The 23674-nt window shown below is 42.0% G+C and overlaps 2 protein-coding genes across 3 annotated transcripts in view; one reads left to right on the top strand and one right to left on the bottom strand.

Annotated features, from left to right (window-relative positions):
* LOC121549676 (guanine nucleotide-binding protein G(olf) subunit alpha) overlaps positions 1–10352 on the top strand; it is a 68400-nt gene extending 58048 nt beyond the window's left edge. For both annotated transcript variants that reach the window (XM_041861500.2, XM_041861501.2), the window contains exons 6-12: positions 2854–2908; positions 3532–3605; positions 4243–4301; positions 5278–5398; positions 5846–5976; positions 6575–6642; positions 8238–10352. In XM_041861500.2, coding sequence (XP_041717434.1) covers positions 2854–2908; positions 3532–3605; positions 4243–4301; positions 5278–5398; positions 5846–5976; positions 6575–6642; positions 8238–8384 — 655 coding nt within the window. In that variant the 3' untranslated portion in view covers positions 8385–10352. The remainder of the gene's footprint in view (positions 1–2853; positions 2909–3531; positions 3606–4242; positions 4302–5277; positions 5399–5845; positions 5977–6574; positions 6643–8237) is intronic.
* A 489-nt stretch (positions 10353–10841) lies between these two features.
* On the bottom strand, positions 10842–21865 carry LOC121549677 (metallophosphoesterase 1). The gene is made up of 9 exons (XM_041861502.2): positions 21232–21865; positions 20416–20524; positions 19887–19990; positions 19600–19680; positions 19323–19431; positions 18847–18927; positions 13527–13649; positions 12340–12480; positions 10842–11034 (listed from the first exon to the last, which is right to left on the bottom strand). Exons 1-9 carry the CDS (start codon positions 21465–21467, stop codon positions 10852–10854), a joined length of 1167 nt encoding a protein of 388 aa, XP_041717436.1. The 5' UTR covers positions 21468–21865; the 3' UTR covers positions 10842–10851.
* Positions 21866–23674: the final 1809 nt, after the last annotated feature.

Here is a 23674-nt window from a genome sequence, read left to right on the forward strand (position 1 = left end):
GGACCTGGTTACATAGACTTTATAATGGACCTGGTTACATAGACTTCATAATGGACCTGGTTACATAGACTTCATAATGGACCTGGTTACATATACTTTATAATGGATCTGGTTACATAGACTTTATAATGAACCTGGTTACATAGACTTCATAATGGACCTGGTTACATAGACTTCATAATGGACCTGGTTACATAGACTTTATAATGGACCTGGTTACATAGACTTCATAATGGACCTGGTTACATAGACTTCATAATGGGCCTGGTTAAATAGACTTCATAATGGACCTGGTTACATAGACTTCATAATGGGTCTGGTTACATAGACTTCATAATGGACCTGGTTACATAGACTTTATAATGGACCTGGTTACATAGACTTTATAATGGACCTGGTTACATAGACTTCATAATGGACCTGGTTGCATGGACTTTATAATGGACCTGGTTACATAGACTTCATAATGGACCTGGTTACATAGACTTTATAATGGACCTGGTTACATAGACTTTATAATGGACCTGGTTACATATACTTTATAATGGACCTGGTTACATAGACTTCATAATGGACCTGGTTACATAGACTTCATTATGGACCTGGTTACATAGACGTCATAATGGACCTGGTTAAATATACATTATAATGTGTCTGTTTGTCAGTTGGACTTCTCTAATGCCCAAAGTGTGATCATTGTCATCACACACAGGCCTATATATCCATCAGTTCCTATAAGTGTATTCTTAGGTTAAAACACAACCTCAAATAAACCTGTACAGAACTGCCTTTTGTGGTGGTTGCTTCCTCAATGTAGAATAGAACACAACAGAATAGAACACAACATAATAAAATAGAATTGGGATGTTTAGGGTGGCATCTGCTGGTTTAGACCAGTGACAGTGCTTTTGATATCACTGTGCTGTTCAGCGGTTACAAACTGCTGTGTGTGTGTGTGTGTGTGTGTGTGTGTGTGTGTGTGTGTGTGTGTGTGTGTGTGTGCATGCAGTTTGGGACCGCAGGCACACTCACAAACACACACACACACCCAGGGAACATACAGCTTGTGCACAATAGAGCAAGAGGGTCTCATCTAGCTCTCTATGGCAGGAACTAATTGCTGTCTTACGTAATGGGACAGGAAGAGTGGGACATAAGTAGGCGGGGGACGCCCTCTGCTGGGGAGTGATTGTACAGCCCGGGGAAGAGCTCTGCAATTGTGTTAGTCAGTCAGCATAGCGATATAGCTTATAGGGATATAGCTTATAGGGATATAGCTTATAGGGATATAGCTTATAGGGATATAGCTTATAGGGATATAGCTTATAGGGATATAGCTTATAGGGATATAGCTTATAGGGATATAGCTTATAGGGATATAGCGCATAGGGATATAGCGCATAGGGATATAGCGCATAGGGATATAGCTTATAGGGATATAGCTTATCGGGATATAGCTTATCGGGATATAGCTTATCGGGATATAGCTTATAGGGATATAGCTTATAGGGATATAGCTTATAGGGATATAGCTTATAGGGATATAGCTTATAGGGATATAGCGCATAGGGATATAGCGCATAGGGATATAGCTTATCGGGATATAGCTTATCGGGATATAGCTTATAGGGATATAGCTTATAGGGATATAGCTTATAGGGATATAGCTTATAGGGATATAGCGCATAGGGATATAGCGCATAGGGATATAGCGCATAGGGATATAGCGCATAGGGATATAGCGCATAGGGATATAGCTATGTAGTGAAGTGACATGTTCAGAATGCAGAAGATAGAAATGCAGTGAATAGAGCGGACCCCATTCTATGTCTTACATATACAGGAAACTGCCAAAATAAAGGAAACACTAACATAAAGTGTCTTAATAGGGCGTTGGGCCACCACGAGCCAGAACAGCTTCAATGCACCTTGGCGTAGATTCTACAAGTGTCTGGAACTCGAGAAATTCCATAATTTTGTGTTTTGCTGATGGTGGTGGAAAACGCTGTCTCAGGCGCCGCTCCAGAATCTCCCAGAAGTGTTCAATTGGGTTGAGATCTGGTGACTGAGACACACCCCCTTTAAACCCCCATGATCCTTTGAGACCCCTCTTTCAAAGTCACTGAGATCTCTTCCAGCCATGGTAGTCAAAATAATGGGCAACTGGGCATTTTTATACATGACCCTAAGCATGATGGGATGTTAATTGCTTAATTAACTCAGGAACCACACCTGTGTGGAAGCATCTGTTTTCAATATACGTTGTATCACTCATTTACTTGAGTGTTTCCTTTATTTTGGCAGTTACCTATATCTGTTCTATGTAATGAGATGAGTTATTCTGGATATGATTGTTTCGTGCTTGGCTAGAACTCTGACCCACTGTCTGTTTGATAGAAAGACATTGTGTTGTAGTGTGTATTTCTCTAGAGTTCTCACTGTCCCTCTCTCTTGTCCTGTCTCTAACCACTGACTGTCTCAGAGCCCCAGCTCCAAAACTAGCTGCCTATCCAGCCATATGCTGCATCTATCCAGGAACACACTGTGTGTGTGTGTGTGTGTGTGTGTGTGTGTGTGTGTGTGTGTGTGTGTGTGTGTGTGTGTGTGTGTGTGTGTGTGTGTGTGTGTGTGTGTGTGTGTGTGCACACTTACATGGATGTGGTATGGGAGTGGTTTAAAGACACCATGGCAACAGACACAAGAAATGATTACTTTATTTATTCTTAGTGCTTTTCCTTAGTTAGAGTGTGTAGAGTCAGATCTTCATCTATTTCTACTGTCATGTCAGTGATATGTACTGTTCCTTAGTTAAAATGTGTCGTATAATGATGTCTTCTGTTTTCTGTTTTGCAGCTTCTTGAACAAAATTGAGTCGGTGAGGTCGAATGACTACACACCAACAGATCAGGTTAGAAGGCTTCTCGACGTTCTAGAGCATAGCTCTAATGTAGTGAATAATGACATGTCAAATGTTACAACCATAGCTGTTGTTTTACTGTATTATCTGAAGCACTGTGTATGAAAATGTCTCTGTCTCTGTCTCTCTGTCTCTGTCTCTCTGTCTCTCTGTCTCTCTGTCTCTGTCTCTGTCTCTGTCTCTGTCTCTCTCTCTCTCACTCTCTCTCTCTCGCTCTATTAAATTAAATTAAAAGGGCTTTATTGACATGGGAAACATATGTTAACATTGCCAAAGCAAATGGAATAGATGATAAACAAAAGGGAGATAAACAAGGGAAACAATAGTACATTTAATTTCAAATGTTATATTATTGTACAGTGTTGTAACAATGTGATAGTGGTTGACGTATGAAAGGGAAATACATAAACATAAATATGGGTTGTATTTATAATGTTGTTTGTGCTCTACTGGTTACCCTTTTCTTGTGGCAACATGATTGCACACTGCGGTATTTCACCTAACAGTTATAGGAGTTTATCAATGTTTGATTTGTTTTCAAATTCTCTCCTCTCTCTCCCCCTCTCTTTTTGCGGATCTCTTCATCTCTGTACTCCTCTTGTTTTGATCCCCAGGACTTGCTTCGCTGCAGAGTTTTGACTTCAGGGATTTTTGAAACAAGATTTCAAGTCGACAAAGTGAACTTTCAGTACGTGACCCCTTTTCTTCATTCTGATGTAATGGTACACAGCGTAGTCTGTTGTGTTAGCTGGATGAAACATGTACTTTATGTGCATGGCCATGGTGGTTTCATATTATCATGGAAATGTCTCCACCTTGTGGTCGTATAGGGTCATTTTATTTTTTTTAATTCTAACTGGGTGTCATGCAAAGCACAAAGCCTTGCTTCTGTTTGTGTTAGGTTTTTGTTTGTTATATGGACATAATTTGTTAAAATACAAATCTAGCTAAGTGAAAATCTAATGGGATTAGTATCATACTATTTACAGTCAACCACCAACATTTCTTAGGAAGAGTTGTTGCTTTTGTGTTTTCCTTTTTGGAAATGATAATTTTGGTTGTCTAACATATGCACACTAAATGGAAAGAAGTATCTGCCCTGAAACACCATGACACGGCAACTCAACATACTGCCAAGTGGTTTAGTGTTGTGGTTAAGTTTATCCACAGGAGGGCTCTGTTTCCAGCACCATCACTCCATGTAGAAAACTAGTCCAATCGACTGTGTCTCAAGGTTTGAGATCAAGACATGGTTGAGTTAAATGGCCTTCTCCACAAATTGGACCATACAAAAGTCAGCTAATAGGTTTGTCCCTCTCTCCCAGTATGTTTGATGTAGGTGGCCAGAGAGACGAGAGGAGAAAATGGATCCAGTGCTTTAACGGTGAGTTAGGAGTTTACATTTTTTTATTTTTTTATTGTCATTTAGCAGGCGCTCTTATCCAGAGTGACTTACAGTTAGTGAGTGCATACATAATTTTTTTATATTTCATACTGGCCCCCCGTGGGAATCGAACCCACAACCCTGGCGTTGCAAACGCCATGCTCTACCAACTGAGCTACATCCCTGCCAGGTATTTCCTCCCCTACTCTGGACGACGCTGGGCCAATTGTGCGCCGCCCCATGGGTCTCCCAGTCGCGGCCAGCTACGACAGAGCCTGGATTCGAACCAGGATCTCTAGTGGCACAGACCACTGCGCCACTCGGATTCTGTGTACAGTTCTGCTACCCACAATGCTGTTCTGCTGCCCGCAATACTGTTCTGCTGCCCACAATGTTGTTCTGCTGCCCACAGTGTTGTTCTGCTGCCCACAGTGTTGTTCTGCTGCCCAATTTTGTTCTGATGCCCACAGGGTTGTTATGCTGCCCACAATGCTGTTCCGCTGCCCACAGGGTTGTTCCACTGCCCACAGTGTTGTGTATGGTTCCGCTGCCCACAGTGTTGTTCTGCTGCCCACAGGGTTGTTCTGCTACCCACAGGGTTGTTCTGCTGCCAACAGCGTTGTTTTGCTGCCCACAGTGTTGTTCTGCGAGTGTAACTATGGTGGTTCTGTGAATGACGCTCGCTTAACAAGTAACCTTTTCTGAAACCGGAAGACTCGCGTTAGCTCCCGTGATGATGCCTAGGCTTTAGCTTAACAGGCTAGCACAGTCTTGAGGTGGGACAGACGACTGTGTTGCGGTAGCTCCGCATTGTATACCATATCTGGATCCACTTCCACATTTTATACGGAAGGATACATTAGCATTACATGTTATATGACGTGGTTTGCGAGACACCGCGTCTGGTCCTCATAATACACAGAGTACTCCATTAGTACTGAAACAACCCATTTCACTGTGCTCCTATTTCTCTCAGACGTGACGGCCATCATCTTTGTGGCGGCAACCAGCAGTTATAACATGGTCATAAGGGAAGACAACAGCACCAACAGACTCAGAGAATCACTGGATCTCTTCAAGAGCATCTGGAATAACAGGTTGGTCCACAGTCACCTCGACTGTCTCTCTCGGCCCTCTCCCAACTCAGTTTTGCGCTACTGAACATTTCTCACCAGATTTAGTAATATATTCCATTGGCATTCCATTGTGTTGTGATTTCAATATATTTTCAATATACTTGCAATACATTTGTAAACTGAAAATGCATTTCAAACCAGCTTTGTTTGTGTTTTCTGCAGCACATTGCAACCCCTATATAAATGTGCTTCCCATTTAGGTTTAATCGGTCAAGGTGGTGATATCAGTGTTAATCGGTCAAGGTGGTGATATCAGTGTTAATCGGTCAAACAGAAGCAGAAACATGAGAGTTGGACGGAGAGGTTTTATTTTTAAACCAGCCCATTCACATTTCCACTAACTCTGACGCAGTGTGATTGTTTAAATGCCTGTCTAGTCACGCCATTCTTTTCAATCTTACTTTTCAGGTTTCTACGGACCATTTCAGTCATCCTGTTCTTGAACAAGCAGGACATGCTGGCTGACAAGATCTTAGCAGGGAAATCCAAACTTGAAGACTACTTCCCCGAGTATGTTCGCTATGCAGTACCAGCTGAAGGTGGGGACTGAGATGGATGGAACACACCCCATTGTTTAAATCATTATTGATTTCACTCATATTCAATATTTATAAGCTTTTATAATCCTTTATTAATTAAAGGTTATTATAAAATGATCATAATAATTATTCAGATTTACTAACCTAAGTTTCACACACTCCTAAGATTCACACACAACGAAGCGTCGTTGTTTTTTCTTCCCAGTGAAGGATCTCCAAACCGATCCTCAAGATGTATACAAAGGTTAACCCATTTTGGCAACTCACACTTTTGAAAATGCGAATCAAATGGAATCATTTGTGCTTGCCCTGCAATCAACCTTATTTAGACCTCATAGGACACTATTACTTCTCCATCTTCCAGGGACTCTACTGCAGTATGTAAACAACAGCATAAACTTACCTTTCATCACATCGTCAAATGAGAATGGTTTGGAGCACGCTAGTTAGAGATGCTGCATAAACATTTGATTGCAGGTACTGCCATCAGGCACTGCACTGATTACATCCAGTCCTAATGATATCCTTGTTCTGATTAAATGAAATACTGTAGTCTTAAAAACCCTGGACTTGTTCCGTTTTGTCTCTTTCTGATCAGCCGTTCCAGACCCTGGAGAGGATCCTAAAGTGACCCGGGCCAAGTTTTTCATCCGAGATGAGTTCCTTGTGCGTACCGTTTTCATTCTATGTACTGACTGTAGATCTCTTGTTTCCTAGTGTTGTAGACCCTTGTTTCCTAGTATAGACCCTTGTTTCCTAATGTTGTAGATCCCTTGTTTCCTAGTGTTGTAGACCCTTGTTTCCTAGTGTTGTAGACCCTTGTTTCCTAGTATAGACCCTTGTTTCCTAATGTTGTAGATCCCTTGTTTCCTAGTGTTGTAGACCCTTGTTTCCTAGTGTTGTAGACCCTTGTTTCCTAGTATAGACCCTTGTTTCCTAGTGTTGTAGACCCTTGTTTCCTAGTATAGACCCTTGTTTCCTAATGTTGTAGATCCCTTGTTTCCTAGTGTTGTAGACCCTTGTTTCCTAGTGTTGTAGACCCTTGTTTCCTAGTATAGACCCTTGTTTCCTAATGTTGTAGATCCCTTGTTTCCTAGTGTTGTAGACCCTTGTTTCCTAGTGTTGTAGACCCTTGTTTCCTAGTATAGACCCTTGTTTCCTAGTGTTGTAGACCCTTGTTTCCTACATTTTACATTTTAGTCATTTAGCAGACGCTCTTGTCCAGAGCGACTTACAGTTAGTGCATACATTATTTTTTTCATACCCCCTGTGGGAATCGAACCCACAACCCTGGCGTTGCAAACGCCATGCTCTATCAACTGAGCTACATCCCTGCCGGCCATTCCCTCCCCTACCCTGGACGATGCTGGGCCAATTGTGCGCCGCCCCATGGGTCTAGTGTTGTAGACCCTTGTTTCCTAGTATAGACCCTTGTTTGCTAGTGTTGCAGACCCTTGTTTCCTAGTGTTGCAGACCCTTGTTTCCTAGTGTTGTAGACCCTTGTTTCCTAGTGTTGCAGACCCTTGTTTCCTAGTGTTGTAGACCCTTGTTTCCTAGTGTTGCAGACCCTTGTTTCCTAGTGTTGTAGACCCTTGTTTGCTAGTGTTGTAGACCCTTGTTTGCTAGTGTTGTAGACCCTTGTTTCCTAGTGTTGTAGACCCTTGTTTCCTAGTGTTGTAGACCCTTGTTTGCCAGTGTTGTAGACCCTTGTTTGCTAGTGTTGTAGACCCTTGTTTCCTAGTGTTGCAGACCCTTGTTTCCTAGTGTTGCAGACCCTTGTTTCCTAGTGTTGTAGACCCTTGTTTCCTAGTGTTGTAGACCCTTGTTTGCCAGTGTTGTAGACCCTTGTTTGCCAGTGTTGTAGACCCTTGTTTGCCAGTGTTGTAGACCCTTGTTTCCTAGTGTTGTAGACCCTTGTTTGCCAGTGTTGTAGACCCTTGTTTCCTAGTGTTGTAGACCCTTGTTTGCTAGTGTTGTAGACCCTTGTTTGCTAGTGTTGTAGACCCTTGTTTGCCAGTGTTGTAGACCCTTGTTTGCCAGTGTTGTAGACCCTTGTTTCCTAGTGTTGTAGACCCTTGTTTGCTAGTGTTGTAGACCCTTGTTTCCTAGTGTTGCAGACCCTTGTTTCCTAGTGTTGTAGACCCTTGTTTCCTAGTGTTAACTTAGAGGCAAGCATTTGAGGGTTGGGTTCATTTCCATTTCAATTCAGTCAATTCAGGAAGTAAAGTGAAATGTGGATGTGTCTCTCCACCACCCCACAGAGGATCAGCACGGCGAGCGGCGAGGGCAAACACTACTGCTACCCCCACTTCACCTGCGCCGTGGACACGGAGAACATCCGCCGCGTCTTCAACGACTGCCGAGACATCATCCAGAGGATGCACCTGCGCCAATACGAACTCTTGTGATTGGTCGCAGCCCACCACCCAGTCAGCACTCTGCTAATCCTGGCGCTGTTTGATTCCACTCCCAAAACACAAGGCCCTGTTACCACGGGGACCAGGAGAACTACTGAAGCATCACAATGCTGTCATTTTATTTTCTCCTTCCTTTGTTATTTTATTTATGGCCCATCTTGACTTTTATTTTGTAGGTATAAGCAGGGATGGGACGTTGTGTGATGTGCCTCATCTTTTATTTCCAATACCTTTATTCTGCTCATTCCACTAAAGCCTTTTTGTAGTTTTTGTTTTGAACTAGTCTTGTTCTTCTTCTGTCATTTCTGTTGTTTGATCTGGACCAGCTGAAGTTGTTGGAGGGTGTGGATGTGTGAGAGAGTTGAGGTATCTGATGGACTCCTGTGTGTGTTGGTTCCAGAGTTGGCAACAACCTCCCAACACTCCTTTGGGTGGATGATTGCTTCTCTATCTCTATGAAGGGGTGGGTGGGGCGGGCAGCAGATGTATCAGGTAACTTAATGCTGTCAAGGAAGTATACACATGATGTAGCACCGTGATATTTATTACTCTGTCACTTTTTGTTTATTTTGTATCGTTTTATTGCAGGATGATGGAGAGCGAGACTTTCAGGCTGTAGATTTAGCATAGAGGGGGTGGGGCTTGTGGGAGACCAGGAGGATTCTGGGAGTATGAGTCCTATGCAGCTCTGGCCGTAGGGGCAGCAGCAGCTTTCTGCCACGTGTCTAGATGGAAAGAGAAATACCACACTCACTTTGATTTGCCCACAGACGGTCATTTTTTACTTAGATCCTCTTGGGCAATAGTTCTATATATTTTTTTTTGTTTGTTTGTTTATTATCTTGTACACTGTGCAAGGTTGATTATCTTGTACAGACTGCAAAATGTAATGTTATTTTGTACAACTTTATTGAGAGAAAAAACTACTTGTAGAAGATCTTTGTGCCTTGATAATGGCTGTACCTGTAAATTGAGCTCTGATGTATGTTTTTGACTGCGCTGTACAGCTTGATGTCAAACTCTATCTGACAGTAGAGACTGCAGGTAGGGCGTTTCTCTCTCTGTAGAGGTAAATTTTTCTGGTTTATAAAAAAGGAAAATGTTCTTTAGAAAAAGGAGGAAAAATTTGCGAGGGGTTAAAAAAACACACAAAAATCCTGTATACATTATGCAAATGAACCACTTACCTACTGCAGTGACCCCAGGTCGCAGCCAGAGACATGCCTTCATCCTCCATTCCTTTCAACATTTCTATTTTATTTCTGATTCTCAGCTTTAATACATTACAAGATCCATTGACGTGTACAAATCGCAACCTGGCGTTGTTTTACTACAGTAGGAAGCAACTTTTTAGATATAAAGTGTGTATGAGATGTATACATACACGTGCCAGTAAATGTGTGTGTGTGTGTGTGTGTGCTTCAAAGCATGCATGTACTGTAAAACACACATGCACTCATGCATTGTACATATACATTTTATATTAATATATATGTACATATACATTTATAAAGATATACATATTCTATAAATCTATATGTACAATTATATATAGTAATGTGTGTGCCTATGTGTATACATATTCATGTCTAGAACGTATGTATGCATGCATAGCATAGGCATCAACTTATATAGAATGAGACGATATGAGAAAGTAGTGACACCTTGGTCATCACAATCACAACCAGCCCTTCACAATGGGGCAGGTGTGAGCCCAGTTAGATAGGCCGTTCTTTACGCTGAACAGCAGTCTATTTTGAGAGCGAGGAGGCAGGAGTGATACAACGTTTGTGTCAGGCCTTTTAAGGAATACGGAAAAATATTTTTATTTTAATAAAGAGGCACATCAGAAGACCTTTTTTTTTTTTTTTTGTTGGTTTGTCTAAACTGAATGTGCGGGAAAATATAACAGATTATGTACACTTTGTATATGCATAAATTACAGTTACAAGAAACCCAGTTCTACCGTCTTCCCTCGACTGTTTTCGTCCAGGTCACATTTAAAAAGGTCAAAGATGGCCTTGTCATAGCTTATTAACCATTAGATCAAAGATAAGTAAAAAAACAAAAAAAACATTCAAGTTGCCAATAATTTAAAAGGGGAAGAAAGCTAATTGATGAGTAAAAGCTGTACAGCGTGACCCAGGCCCTGTAAAAGGTGCTGTTGGGTTGGATGTCAGGAGTGTCTGCACTACACAGGAGTCTTTTGGTCTCAGGGATGAACATGGGGCCTGAGGGGGTCAAATGTGACAGGTCACACAGATGAGACGTCCCCATACAGTTACTTTGACAGGTAACCATAGGGCCTATCTCTTGCCCTTCACCTAGAACATTTCGCTCTCCATTGGTTTCAGTCACACTTTATGGGCATTTGCTACCCTGAATGCTGCTTCTTGGGCCTTTTTTTAATAGGCCCGCAAAGCAAACAGATCTAGGGGAAACACTTTCACTATAACAGTCAGAAGCCCTTGTGCTTGCCCATGAGGCTGGTGGCCAGGAGCATGGAGGTCTTGGAGAAGTGGAGGTGGGCAGTGAGCAGGAGGGAGACGACCATGGCTGTGGAGCAGTAGATGACCACCACGCTGCTCTCCTCTGGCAGGAAGCACTTGGCCAACTGGAAGTCTGTGGGAGAGAAGGTGCCCTGGAGAAAGTGGGAGAGAGAGGTAAAGTTGAATTTAAAATGGAATTGACCCCAATCCTGATATTTATACTGAACAAAAATATAAACGCAACATGCAACAATTTCAAAGATTTTACTCAGTTACAGTTCATATAAGGAAATGTGACTGGGAAATACAGATATGCATCTGTTGGTCACGGATACCTTAAACAAAAAGGTAGGGGTGTGGATCAGAAAACCAGTTAGTATCTTGTGTGACAACTATTTGCCTCATGCAGCGTGACACATCTCCTTCGCATAGAGTTGATCAGGCTGTTGATTGTGGCCTGTGGAATTTTATCCCACTCCTCTTCAATGGCTGTGTGAAGTTGCTGGATATTGGTGGGAACTGGAACACGCTGTTGATCCAGAGCATCCCAAACATGCTCAATGGGTGACATGTCTGGTAAATATGCAGGCCATGCATGGCCGTGGTCCTCTGTAGCTTAATTGGTAGAGCATTGCGCTTCTAACGCCAGGGTAGTGGGTTCGATCCCCGGGACCACCCATACGTAAAAATGTATGCACACATGACTAAGTCGCTTTGGATAAAAGCGTCTGCTAAATGGCATATTATTATTATTATTATTATTATGGAAGAACTGGGACATTTTCACCTTCCAGGAATTGTGTACAGATCCTTGCGACATGGGGCCGTGCATTTTCATGCTGAAACATGAGGTGATGGCAGCTGATGAATGGCACGACAACGGGCCTCAGGATCTCGTCACGGTATCTCTGTGCATTCAAATTGCCATAGATAAAATGCAATTGTGTTCATTGTCCTTAGCTTATGCCTGCCTATACCCCCACCGCCACCATGGGGCACTCTGTTCACAACGTTATAAGGCCAGTTGGACGTACCGCCAAATTCTCTAAAACGACATTGGAGGCGGCTTATGGTAGAGAAATGAACATTCAGTTCTCTGGCAACAGCTCTGGTAGACATTCCTGCAGTCAGCATGCCAATTGCACGCTCCCTCAAAACTTGAGACATCTGACATTTTACAGTGGCCTTTTATTTTTCCCAGCACAAGGTGCACCTGTGTAATGATCATGCTGTTTAATCAGCTTCTTGATATGCCACACCTGTCAGGTGGATGGATTATCTTGGCAAAAGAGAAATGCTCACTAACAGGGATGTAAACAAATTTGTGCACCAAATTTGAGAGAAATAAGCTTTTTGTGTGAATGGAAAATTTGAGATGTTTTATTTCAGCTCATGTAATAAAACAAAGACTGTACATTTTGTGTTCATATTTTTGTTCAGTGTAGTTAATTAGTTACCAGGATGAAGCTGGGGTTGTTGCGGTTTCTCCAGCTGAAGGAAGGAACGCTGATCTCTGGGTGCTTGTTGTCATGGATCACCTTACAGGCACTGTGGGTGTGGCCGCTCAGAATAAGGCGGGGCTGGAACCACCAGAGTAACTGCAGAGTGGGACCAAAAGAATCCATCATGATATTTCTGTAATCACATGCCTCTAAAGCCGTGTTCACATTGGCCGTGTGAAGTGACTCAAATCGTATTTATTTACATATAAGTATGAAAGTATGAAAAATGTATGCACTCAAGTCGCTCTGTATAAGAGTGTCTGCTAAATGACTAAAATGTAAATAAGATTTATCTCTTCTTTTTCCTGCAGTCTGAACAGCCAAAAAGCACATGGAATCAGATATTTCTAGCCACATTTCAAACCACCTTCCTAGGTGGTTTGAAGTCATATACAAATTTGATTCCTGGCCATGCGACTTGTGTCTGAATGGTCAAATCTGATTTATTTGCTGTCAAGTGGTTTCTAGACTGTTATTTGGCATATCTTGTTGCTTGCTAGCTACTATGTTGACATGTAGTAGCCAACTAGCTTGTTAATTGTTTACAGCTAGCTAGCGGACTGCTGTGGCTAGCCAAAAAGGACTTGTTTTGAAAGTTGGATCATCTTATCCTTTGAGGCTTTAAAAGTGTTCTTACACTATGATTTTGAATATTCAAAGCAACTGGGCAACGACCATGGCAGGCATTGTTGTCACCTTAGCTTGCTACATAACTTCTGAGTGATAGGAACCACAAGCACCAATCAGTCTAGACCACTGCACACACACCCCTATGACAACTAGCGTTGCCTTGTCAGCAAATGACTGCTGTCTGAACACACACAAATCCGATTTGGTCACTTGCTGTTTGGACAGTTAGTTGTCCAAAACAAAACTGATTTGAGCATTAAAGCCTGCAGTGTGAACAAGGCTTAAGAAGACCCAACATATGTTATGGTCTTCAGTCGGAAAGATGCACTCTTCAGAATAAGCCCTAGGGGTGTATCTCAATAGTCTAAAGTGGCTTCCTCTACTTGTCTCCTTTCCTTCATCTGCACGATCTGAAGAAAATAAAACAGGTGCAAGCAAGGAGAGGAGGCCACGTTAAACAATGGCGATGCACCCCAGGTTTTAGTTAGAGTGCTGAGTGTGTGTAAGCTCACCCTTTGAGAAGCCTCCTGGGAGAGAACGTCATAGCGCTCATGGAACACCTGGTGTCGCTCTTCAGGAGAGGCGGCGTCCTGCCCAGTGCACTCTGCATCATTGGGTCGGTACAGAGGGTAGTGCTGCCCACAGAAGGTCAATACACAGTGCATAACATACTGTAAGTGAACAATGCTGATGAATGCTAACTCTATAGCCCCACGGTAAGCTAACACCAGGTGATTCTGTATAATAGGTAGGCTCTACACAATATGGATTTCATCTGCAACTAACCAATAACCCCCCCCACACACACACACACACAGAACAGCCTCAATTCATCGGGGCATGGACTCTACAAGGTGTAGAAAGCGTTCCACAGGGATGCTGGCCAACGTTGACTCCAAGTTGGCTGGATGTCCTTTGAGTGGTGGACCATTCTTGATACACACGGGAAACTGTTGAGCGCGAATAACCCAGCAGCGTTGCAGTTCTTGACACAAACCAGTGCGCCTGGCACCTACTACCATACCCCATTCAAAGGCACTTACATCTTTTGTTCAGCCCATTCACCCTCTGAATGGCACACATAGACATTCCATGTCTCAATTTTATTTTATTTTCCCCCTTATATTACCAGGTAAGTTGACTGAGAACACATTCTCATTTACAGCAACAACCTGGGGAATAGTTACAGGAGAGAGGCTTAAAAATCCTTCTTCAAGTGACATCAATAAAGGATCTTTCACCTGGATTCACCTAGTCAGTCTATGTCATAAAAAGAGCAGTTCTTAATGTTTTGTACACTCAGTGTAGTTCCTTAATTTATTTTTATGAAATCAACAGTTTTTACAAAATAGCTCATTAATTTACACGACCCATTAGCACAGATCGAGAAGCTTGCTTTGGAACACTAGTTGTTTACATATTTGATTGGTCAGAAATGTCACCAGTGGGGAGAGAGCAAGAGAGAGGGGTGCACATGGATGGCACATGGCTTGAAGCGCTGAACATCATGACATGACGTGAACTGGAATGGGTTTAGGCTATTATAACTTCACCGAATTACAGAATTATATACTAGACATAAGTGGTGTAATGTAACTAAGTTAAAATACTTTAAAGTACTACTTAAGTAGTTTTTTGGGGTATATAGTTGAAGTCGGAAGTTTACATACACCTTAGCCAAATACATTTAAACTCAGTTTTTCACAATTCCTGACATTTAATCCTAGTAAAAAGTCCCTCTTTTAGGTCAGTTAGGATCACCACTTTTATTTTAAGAATGTGAAATGTCAGAAATATAGTACAGAGAATTATTTATTTAAGCTTTTATTTCTTTCATCACATTCCCAGTGGGTCATAAGTTTACATACACTCAATTAGTATTTGGTAGCATTGCCTTTAAATTGTTTAACTTGGGTCAAACGTGTCAGGTAGCCTTCCACAAGCTTCCCACAATAAGTTGGGTGCATTTTGGCCCATTCCTCCTGACAGAGCTGGTGTAACTGAGTCAGGTTTGTAGGCCTCCTTGCTTGCACACACTTTTTTAGTTCAGCCCACACATTTTCTATAGGATTGAGGTCAGGGCTTTGTGATGGCCACTCCAATACCTTGACTTTGTTGTCCTTAAGCCATTTTGCCACAACTTTGGAAGTATGCTTGGGGTCATTGTCCATTTGGAAGAACCATTTGCGATCAAGCTTTAACTTCCTGACTGATGTCTTGAGATGTTTCTTCAATATATCCACATAATTTTCCTTACTCATGATGCCATCTATTTTGTGAAGTGCACCAGTCCCTCCTGCAGCAAAGCACCCCCACAGCATGATTCTGCCACCCCCGTGCTTCACGGTTGGGATGGTGTTCTTCGGCTTGCAAGCATCCCCCTTTTCCTCCAAACATAACGATGGTCATTATGGACAAACAGTTCTATTTTTGTTTCATCAGACCAGAGGACATTTCTCCAAAAGGTACAATCTTTGTCCCCATGTGCAGTTGCAAACCGTAGTCTGGCTTTTTTATGGCGGTTTTGGAGCAGTGGCTTCTTCCTTGCTGAGCGGCCTTTCAGGTTATGTCGATATAGGACTAGTTTTACTGTGGATATAGATACTTTTGTACCTGTTTCCTCAAGCATCTTCACAAGGTCCTTTGCTGTTGTTCTGGGATTGATTTGCACTTTTCCCACCAAAGTACGTTCATCTCTAGGAGACAGAACACGTCTCCTTCCTGAGCGGTATGATGGCTGCGTGGTCCCATGGTGTTTATACTTGCGTACTATTGTTTGTACAGATGAAAGTGGTACCTTCAGGCGTTTGGAAAATGCTCCCAAGGATGAACCAGACTTGTGGAGGTCTACAATTTATTTTCTGAGGTCTTGGCTGATTTCTTTTGATTTTCCCATGTCAAGCAAAGAGGCACTGCGTTTGAAGGTAGGCCTTGAAATACATCCACAGGTATACCTCCAATTGACTCAAATTATGTCAATTAGCCTATCAGAAGCTTCTAAAGCCATGACATCATTTTCTGGAATTTTCCAAGCTACAGTTTGAAGGTACAGTCAACTTAGTGTATGTAAACTTCTGACCCACTGGAATTGTGATACAGTGAATTATAAGTGAAATAATCTGTCTGTAAACAATTGTTGGAAAAATTACTTGTCATGCACAAAGTAGATGTCCTAACCGACTTGCCAAAACTATAGTTTGTTAACAAGCAATTTGTGGAGTGGTTGAAAAACGAGTTTTAATGACTCCAACCTAAGTGCATGTAAACTTCCGACTTCAACTGTATGTACTTTACTTTACTATTTATATTTTTGACAACTTGTACTTTTAGTTCACTACATTCCTAAAGAAAATAATGTACTTTTTACTCCATACATTTTCCCTGACACCCAAAAGTACTCATTACATTTCGAATGCTACGGTAGGACAGCAATATGGTCCAATTCACGCATTTATCAATATAGCACGTTTCCTACTTTCATTGATCTGGCGAACTCCCTGAACACAAACACTGTGTTTGTCTGAGTGTTGGAGTGTGCCTGGCTGTCTGTAAATTAAAAGAACAAGAAAATCATGCAATCTGGTTTGCTTAATATAAGCTTTAATAGCTTTACTTTTACTTTGGACTTTTACTGAAGTATGACAATTGAGTTTTTCCACCGCTGTACTTAAGTACATTTAAAACCAGATACTTTTAGACATTTACTCAAGTAGTATTTTACTGGGTGACTTTCACTTTTACTTGAGTCATTTTCTATTAAGGTACACTATATATACAAAAGTATGTGGACACCCCTTCAAATTTGTGGATTCGGCTATTTCAGCCACACCCGTTACTGACAGGTGTATAAAATCAAGCACACAGCCATGCAATCTCCATAGACAAACATTGGCAGTAGAATGGCCTTACTGAAGAGCTCAGTCATAAGATGCCACCTTTCCAACAAGTCAGTTCGTCAAATTTATGCCCTGCTAGATCTTCCCCGGTCAACTGTAAGTGCTGCTATTGTAAAGTGGAAACTTCTAGGAGCAACAACGGCTCAGCCCTGAAATGGTAGGCCACACAAGCTCACAGAACGGGAGCGCTGAGTGCTGAAGCACGTAAAAATCGTCTCTCGGTTGCAGCACTCACTACAGAGTTCCAAACTGCCTCTGGAAGCAACGTCATTACAAGAACTGTTCATCGGGAGCTTCATAAAATGGGTTTCCATGGCCGAGCAGCCGCACAAAAGCCTAAGATCACTATGCGTCGGCTGAAGGTGTGTAAAGCTCACCGACATTGGACTCTGGAGCAGTGGAGACGCGTTCTCTGCAGTGATGAATCACACTTCACCATTTGGCAGTTCGACGGACGAATCTGGGTTTGGAGGATGCCAGGAGAACGCTACCTGCCCCAATGCATAGTGCCAACTGTAAAGTTTGGTGGAGGAGGAATAAAGGTCTGGGGCTGTTTTTCATGGTTCAAGCTAGGCCCCTTAACTCCAGTGAAGGGAAATCTTAATGCTACAGCGTACAATGATATTCTAGATGATTCTGTGCTTCCAACTTTGTGGCAACAGTTTGGAGAAGGCCCTTTCCTATTTCAGCATGACAATGCCCCATGCACAAAGCGAGGTCCATACAAAAATGGTTTGTCGAGATCGTTGTGGAAGAACATGACTGGCCTACACAGATCCCTGACCTCAACCCCATCGAAACACCTTTGGGATAAATTGGAACGCAGACTGCGAGCCAGGCCTAATCGCCCAACATCAGTGCCCGACCTCACTAATGCTCTTGTGGCTGAATGGAAGCAAGTCCCTGCAGCAATGTTACAACGTCTAGTGGAAAGCCTTCCCAGAAGAGTGGAGGCTGTTATAGCAGCAAAGGGGGGACCAACTCCATATTAAAGCCCATGATTTTGGAATTAGATGTTCGACAAGCAGGTGTTCACAAACTTTTGGTCATGTAGTGTATCTTTACTTTTACTTAAGTATGACAATTGAGTACTTTTTCCACCACTGCTAGACATTAATATTTTTGAACAAACAATTCCTTTATTAACTGGTTCTCAAGATTTGAAAATAACGGTTCTGTTCCGGAACACCCCCTGCTTTTTACATAGAAGTATTTACATTGAGTGTACAAAACATTAGGAACACCTGCCCTTTCCATGATAGACTGACCAGGTGAAAGCTATGATCTCTTATTGATGTCACCTGTTAAATCCACTTCAATCAGTGTAGATGAAGGGGAGGAGACAGGTTAAAGAAGGATTTTTAGCCTTGAGACAATTGAGACATGGATTTTGTATGTATGCCATTCAGAGGGTGAATAGGCAAGACAAAAGATGTAAGTGTCTTTGAATGGGGTATGGTAGTAGGTGCCAGGCGCATCGGTTTGAGTGTGTAAAGAACTGCAACCCTGCTGGGTTTCTCACCCTCAACAGTTTCCTGTGTGTATCGAGAATGGTCCACCACTCAAATGACATCCACCCAACTTGACACAACTGTGGGAAGCATTGGAGTCAACATTGGCCAGCAACCCAGTGGGACGCTTTCAACACCTTGTTGTCCATGCCCCCAACGAATTGAGGCTGTTCTGAGGGCAAAAGGGGGTGCAACACAATATTAGGAAGGTGTTCCTGTGTTTTGTACACAGTGTACAGTGACACTGCAATGACCTATAATTAACTAATGTACTCTCACTCACTTCACAAGCACGCACGCACACTAAACCGTACCTGTAGGTGTTCCTTTGTTTTGTACACAGTGTACAATGACACTGCAATGACCTATAATTAACTAATGTACTCTCACTCACTTCACAAGCACGCACGCACACTAAACCGTACCTGTAGGATGATAGGTGAAGAGTGGGGAAACTTCTGCATATCGTCCTGACAGTATGTTCTCATGCTGCTTGACCGGTGGCTCTGTGAAATCCACAATATCATTACAATCTACTTTCACATTGGCAATGGGAGTAACATAATGTTGACAATGTGTAGGGACAAGCCTTCATCTTTCGTGACAACATTATGCTTACCACGTTTCAAAAGACATTTACGGAATACATTTCTGGGGATGTTAGTGAATAAAGTCTGGGTACAAACCCAAAACATTTGACCCACAAATCTCTTTGGCACTGAGTAACATGTAAAAAGCTCTATGGTGACTCTCTTGATTTTTCGTCAACGCTCAAATCTCTGCTTCTCTCCAAATCCCAATAACCCCCATTTTGTGTGTGTGTGTTTGTGTGTGTGTTTGTGTGTGTGTGTGTGTGTGTGTGTGTGGCATTGATGAGGATGTTGGTTGTGATAAAGATCACCAGCACTGAACAGTTGAGAGCCTGAGAGAGGCTGTACAGCTCGTTTTCCACATGCTCGCAGATGGGGCAGCGGTCTCCATGCATGGCCATACTGTTCACCAGTACAAAACTTAATGGGAAAACACACACACACACATTAAAACCATACATTAATGATGGTACAAGGATTGGAGCTAAGCTACACATCAACGTGACTAACCACAATCCACACATTGTTAAACTGTTTACATGCAGGATTTTGAGGTTAGATGTCGCTATTTACTGTAAAGCAACCTACTTGACTCCCTTGTTGGTTACGATCCGGGCAGACGTGACATTGAACACCTTCTCGAAGCGTTCAAGTTTGTACCAGTTCATCCTGTTCAAAGATTTTTTTAAATGACGTCAAGAGGACATTAGTACCACCACCACAGGGCATGGGGGCACAGTGCACTAACTCACCCCGACTACAGACAACGTAACTTACTATTGTTAGCAGAACTAGGTAACAATAGAGAGAATGATGTTGTTGAAATGTTCCCTGGTAGCCTCCATTTAACAGTGAAACTTCTGAACTTAACTTACTCATGATGGAAGCCAATGTCATGGTTCCCAATGATGGCTATTAGCTCCACATCACTGGGATGTCGGAAGATCTGCTTAAAGCGGCGGACGTCATCCTCCCAGTCCTGAAGAACACAAGGTGCATTTTCAGATGGTCAGTTTGGAACAGTTTGAGCTGGGGTATCAACATCTGCCTCAACCCCTCCTAGCACTAGACACAGTAGGATGTGTACAGTAGGATGTGTACTACTGTTATTTAATTCCTTCCTCAGTTGGATTTTGGTTTACGTCATACCATTAACTCATAATGACTGTAATGAACTCCCAAATGCATACTCCTATTCACTGTCAGTGTCTACTAAAGCACGTCTGGTGGGGGTCAGTCACACCTCAAGGACAATCTGTCCAGCAAATTGAATGGCCAGTGCTCAAATCCACACACACACACACACATCCCCTTATGTACCAACATATATTATCATCACATATCCTGAGTAGTCCAGCTGTGTGGTCTATCAGGTCTGATAACCGACAGTGTCCATCAACAAACCTTTGGGGAGCTCCATTTCCCCTCGTCGAAGAGGTCTCCCAAAATGAAGACCACCTCTGGCTGTAGGATCCCCAGTGCTGTCTGGAAAGATCTCTCCATCTGCCATTCTCTATCAGGGAGGAATGTACAGTACATTAGGATTAGGGCAGGGAGTTTTCCTGACCATGTGGAAAAACTCTGGGCCCTGACTATAGTGATAGCCTATTACAGTCCAGAGTTGCCCCGTAAGGAAATACTCCAGGCCCAGATAATAATCTGTTGGTCATGACTACCCAACACCAAGAGACAACCACCATTATTTGAAAGTATTCTTGTCCATCATGTTGGATAATGTATTAAACAAATCCTGGTAGCATCCTCCCAATGAAGAAAACTATTGAAACTGACCAATAGAACTCATTTTGTGGACCATGTGAACATGAGGCATTGCAGTCAAAGCTGTGATCCGGTTTAGTGCCCTAGCTGGTGAAGTTGGATGCCATGGTGATTTCATATGATCTGATATTAATTTGAGCCTTAAGAGGATTAATTCTATTCCTGTCCTAAAAATATATTTAAAAAATCCCACTTTCCATTACTTATGGACGTGTTTGGAGGGCGTTATACTGTCTGTTTCTGTTCATTGTTTTTTTTATACATCTGATACGAGATGCAAATTAAAACTTTGACCAAAGAGAGGTTTGAAATGCACACATTCAACAAATGACAGTCCTACAGGGATGTAAAACACACAATATATATATATTTTTTTTATTTTTTTTCTTATTAATATGATACGCATTAGCAATGAAATTGGAATAGGAGTCCACAGCATACCTTCGCAGTTTGTCGAGCCAGTGTCCCTTTATTGCGCCAAGGAGGTGGGTATCCGACAGAAACAATGCACGAAGCGGAGGGGCTCCCTTGCCGCTGTCTCCATTCAACTCCGGCCACGAACAACGCAAAATTGCAGGGTAATATATCAAATATTCACAGAAGATAAACACGCAAATGACAGATAAGAACATAATGAAAGTAAGGCCCCATTTACATTTGCAACTCAGTCCGTGCATGTCTGAAAACGAAATGCCAATCTGTTCCAGTCACTGCCGGACAAGGCGAACTAAATCCTACTAAATCATTGAAAAAACGTGCCCTAGATTGCTTAACGGCTTACGAATAGTGCAGAGGACTCATGCCCTGGCTAAAAATACGCATATTCGTCGGTGTCAATAGTTCTTGGTCCGTTTAGGATTGTCATGCGACAGCAATCTCCCAAATATGACTCGCGTGGGATGTCTAGTGAAGAGAATGCGGAGGCTGAATAGTTGTTGATAACAAAGTACTTCGTAGATATCAATATTTGACTGCAATTATGGCTTAATTTGGCAACAAAGTCCACTAAACTAGTTTATGGCATTAAGCGCGACGCAGTTTGAGCATGAGTGTGTGTGTGCTGGGGTGCGTTCAGTTCGCATCAACGTTCACACTGAACCACACGTTTCCCCAAAACGGTGCGCACCGTTCTTCGACAGCCTTTGAAGTAGCCTACGTTTGCTCCCGTTCGATGGGTGTGGCGAGGTGTGGCCTGATCAATATAGGTGTGACCATCTGAAATCGCAAAACTTGTGCAGTACACCATATGATAACTGCCCTCTGGGCCACCATAATCACAACGTTTTTCAACTAGTGGTTCAGTACAGTAGGCCTACCGTTTCCGTTGAATTGAACGTTGCACACCGTTCTGTCATACTGAACACAACCTTGTTTGACTTCTTTTTTTTTTGCTATTGGGCAGCACGAGCAACAACGTTCTTCAGAGATGAATCTGATTCGTAATTATGATAGCCTGATTGGTACTGTATATGTCACTTTGTCACGTGCATTTTTATTGACTTGTGACTAGCTACATTGTTTTGATGGCAACAGTATAACGTTTGTATTTGTCGACCATCCACACATCTACATTCTAATATCTATCTTTGTGATGAAATGTACTGAAAAGGTAAATCCATTTGAATTCAATCTGTTTTTGAGAGCACTCCTTTTGATTTGAACAAAATCTGCCATACATATTTGCCCATTGTAGAAGTGCTCCGAAAGTGACTTTTTGGACCTGAATGCCAAAACATTCAAGAGATAAAGGTGCTCAAAGTTGATCCATTTTGCATACCCCACCCTACCATTAGACATCCATGTCTTCATCACTGGAAAATATAAAAGGTTGAGATTTATATAATTTAAAAGCTTACAAACAGGGTTGTCAAATTAATTTACAATAGAAGATTATCATTTTTTTGTATTATTATGTCATTTTTAACCTTTAACGTCAATGATCTAAAAACTCGTAAACTCAGATTTTTTTCATACTCGCATACTTTGTAGCTTAGACCCTACTTTACATCATCTACGGTTTTTGAGTTGTGCCCGCCATCGGTTGAAACACAACATGCTATTGAATACAAGGTGGGTGTCATGTTTCGGCTGATAAATACAATTGTAATGTTAACTTTCAAATGGTACCACAAAGATGGTTGGAGGTCCACACATCAGAGAAGGTTGACTTGAATGGGAATATCCTGTTGTTTTAAATTAAACAGTCAATCCTCCATAGGAAACCTATTGAAATCATAGAAATATAGATAATATAATAGACATAACAATTTAAGTTGACATTCGATGGTGGGTGGAGCGGCGGTCTTCTTTGTGGTAGTAATTAGAAGTAAAAATGTCAATTCAATAAAAATGTAAATGGTGTACCAGCTAAATTGTATAATTCTATGAATTATAGTTCTATGATTTAAATGACACCCACCCTGTATTCAAAAGCATTTTGTGTCTCAACCGATGGCAGACACAACAGAAAAACCTCAGATGTAAAGTAAGGTCTAAGCCAAAGGCAAAATCGTGGTGTAGATATTGGGGTGGATGAACAGTAGATGGAGGGTCCTCCCTCCCCCGCGCATTTCCTGCAATTCTACACAGTTTGACATTATTTATTATGCCTCTGAGTGGTATTTTGAGGGGTATATGGAGCGGTATTTTGAGGGGTATATGGAAGGGGATTTTGAAAACACAGTATAAGTGGAAGGAAAAGTGGAAGGCCCCCCAACCCCCCTAAAAGTAAACATTTTAATATATTTTTGGGGAAAACATATTTTTGGAAATTAGCTAACTTCCTGCATTTCAACACAACACACAATAGAAAAATTTGCAGTTTTATAATGCTATTCTTCATATTTTGCCATGAGGATGAGAGAAAATGTTGCAATTTTAAAGC

The sequence above is a fragment of the Coregonus clupeaformis genome, chromosome 34 (assembly GCF_020615455.1).
Source record: "Coregonus clupeaformis isolate EN_2021a chromosome 34, ASM2061545v1, whole genome shotgun sequence".
Lineage (NCBI taxonomy): Eukaryota > Metazoa > Chordata > Actinopteri > Salmoniformes > Salmonidae > Coregonus > Coregonus clupeaformis.

Bases quoted from the DNA above. Each gene is read 5' to 3' on its own strand.
- LOC121549677 (XM_041861502.2), bottom strand. From the start codon at position 21,467: ATGCACGGACTGAGTTGCAAATGTAAATGGGGCCTTACTTTCATTATG. The intron at 19,681-19,886 runs GTAAGTTAAGTT...ATCTTTGAACAG, and splicing joins GACATTGGCTTCCATCATGA to GATGAACTGGTACAAACTTG. The intron at 11,035-12,339 runs GTAACTAATTAA...CACTTTCTCCAG, and splicing joins ACAACCCCAGCTTCATCCTG to GGCACCTTCTCTCCCACAGA.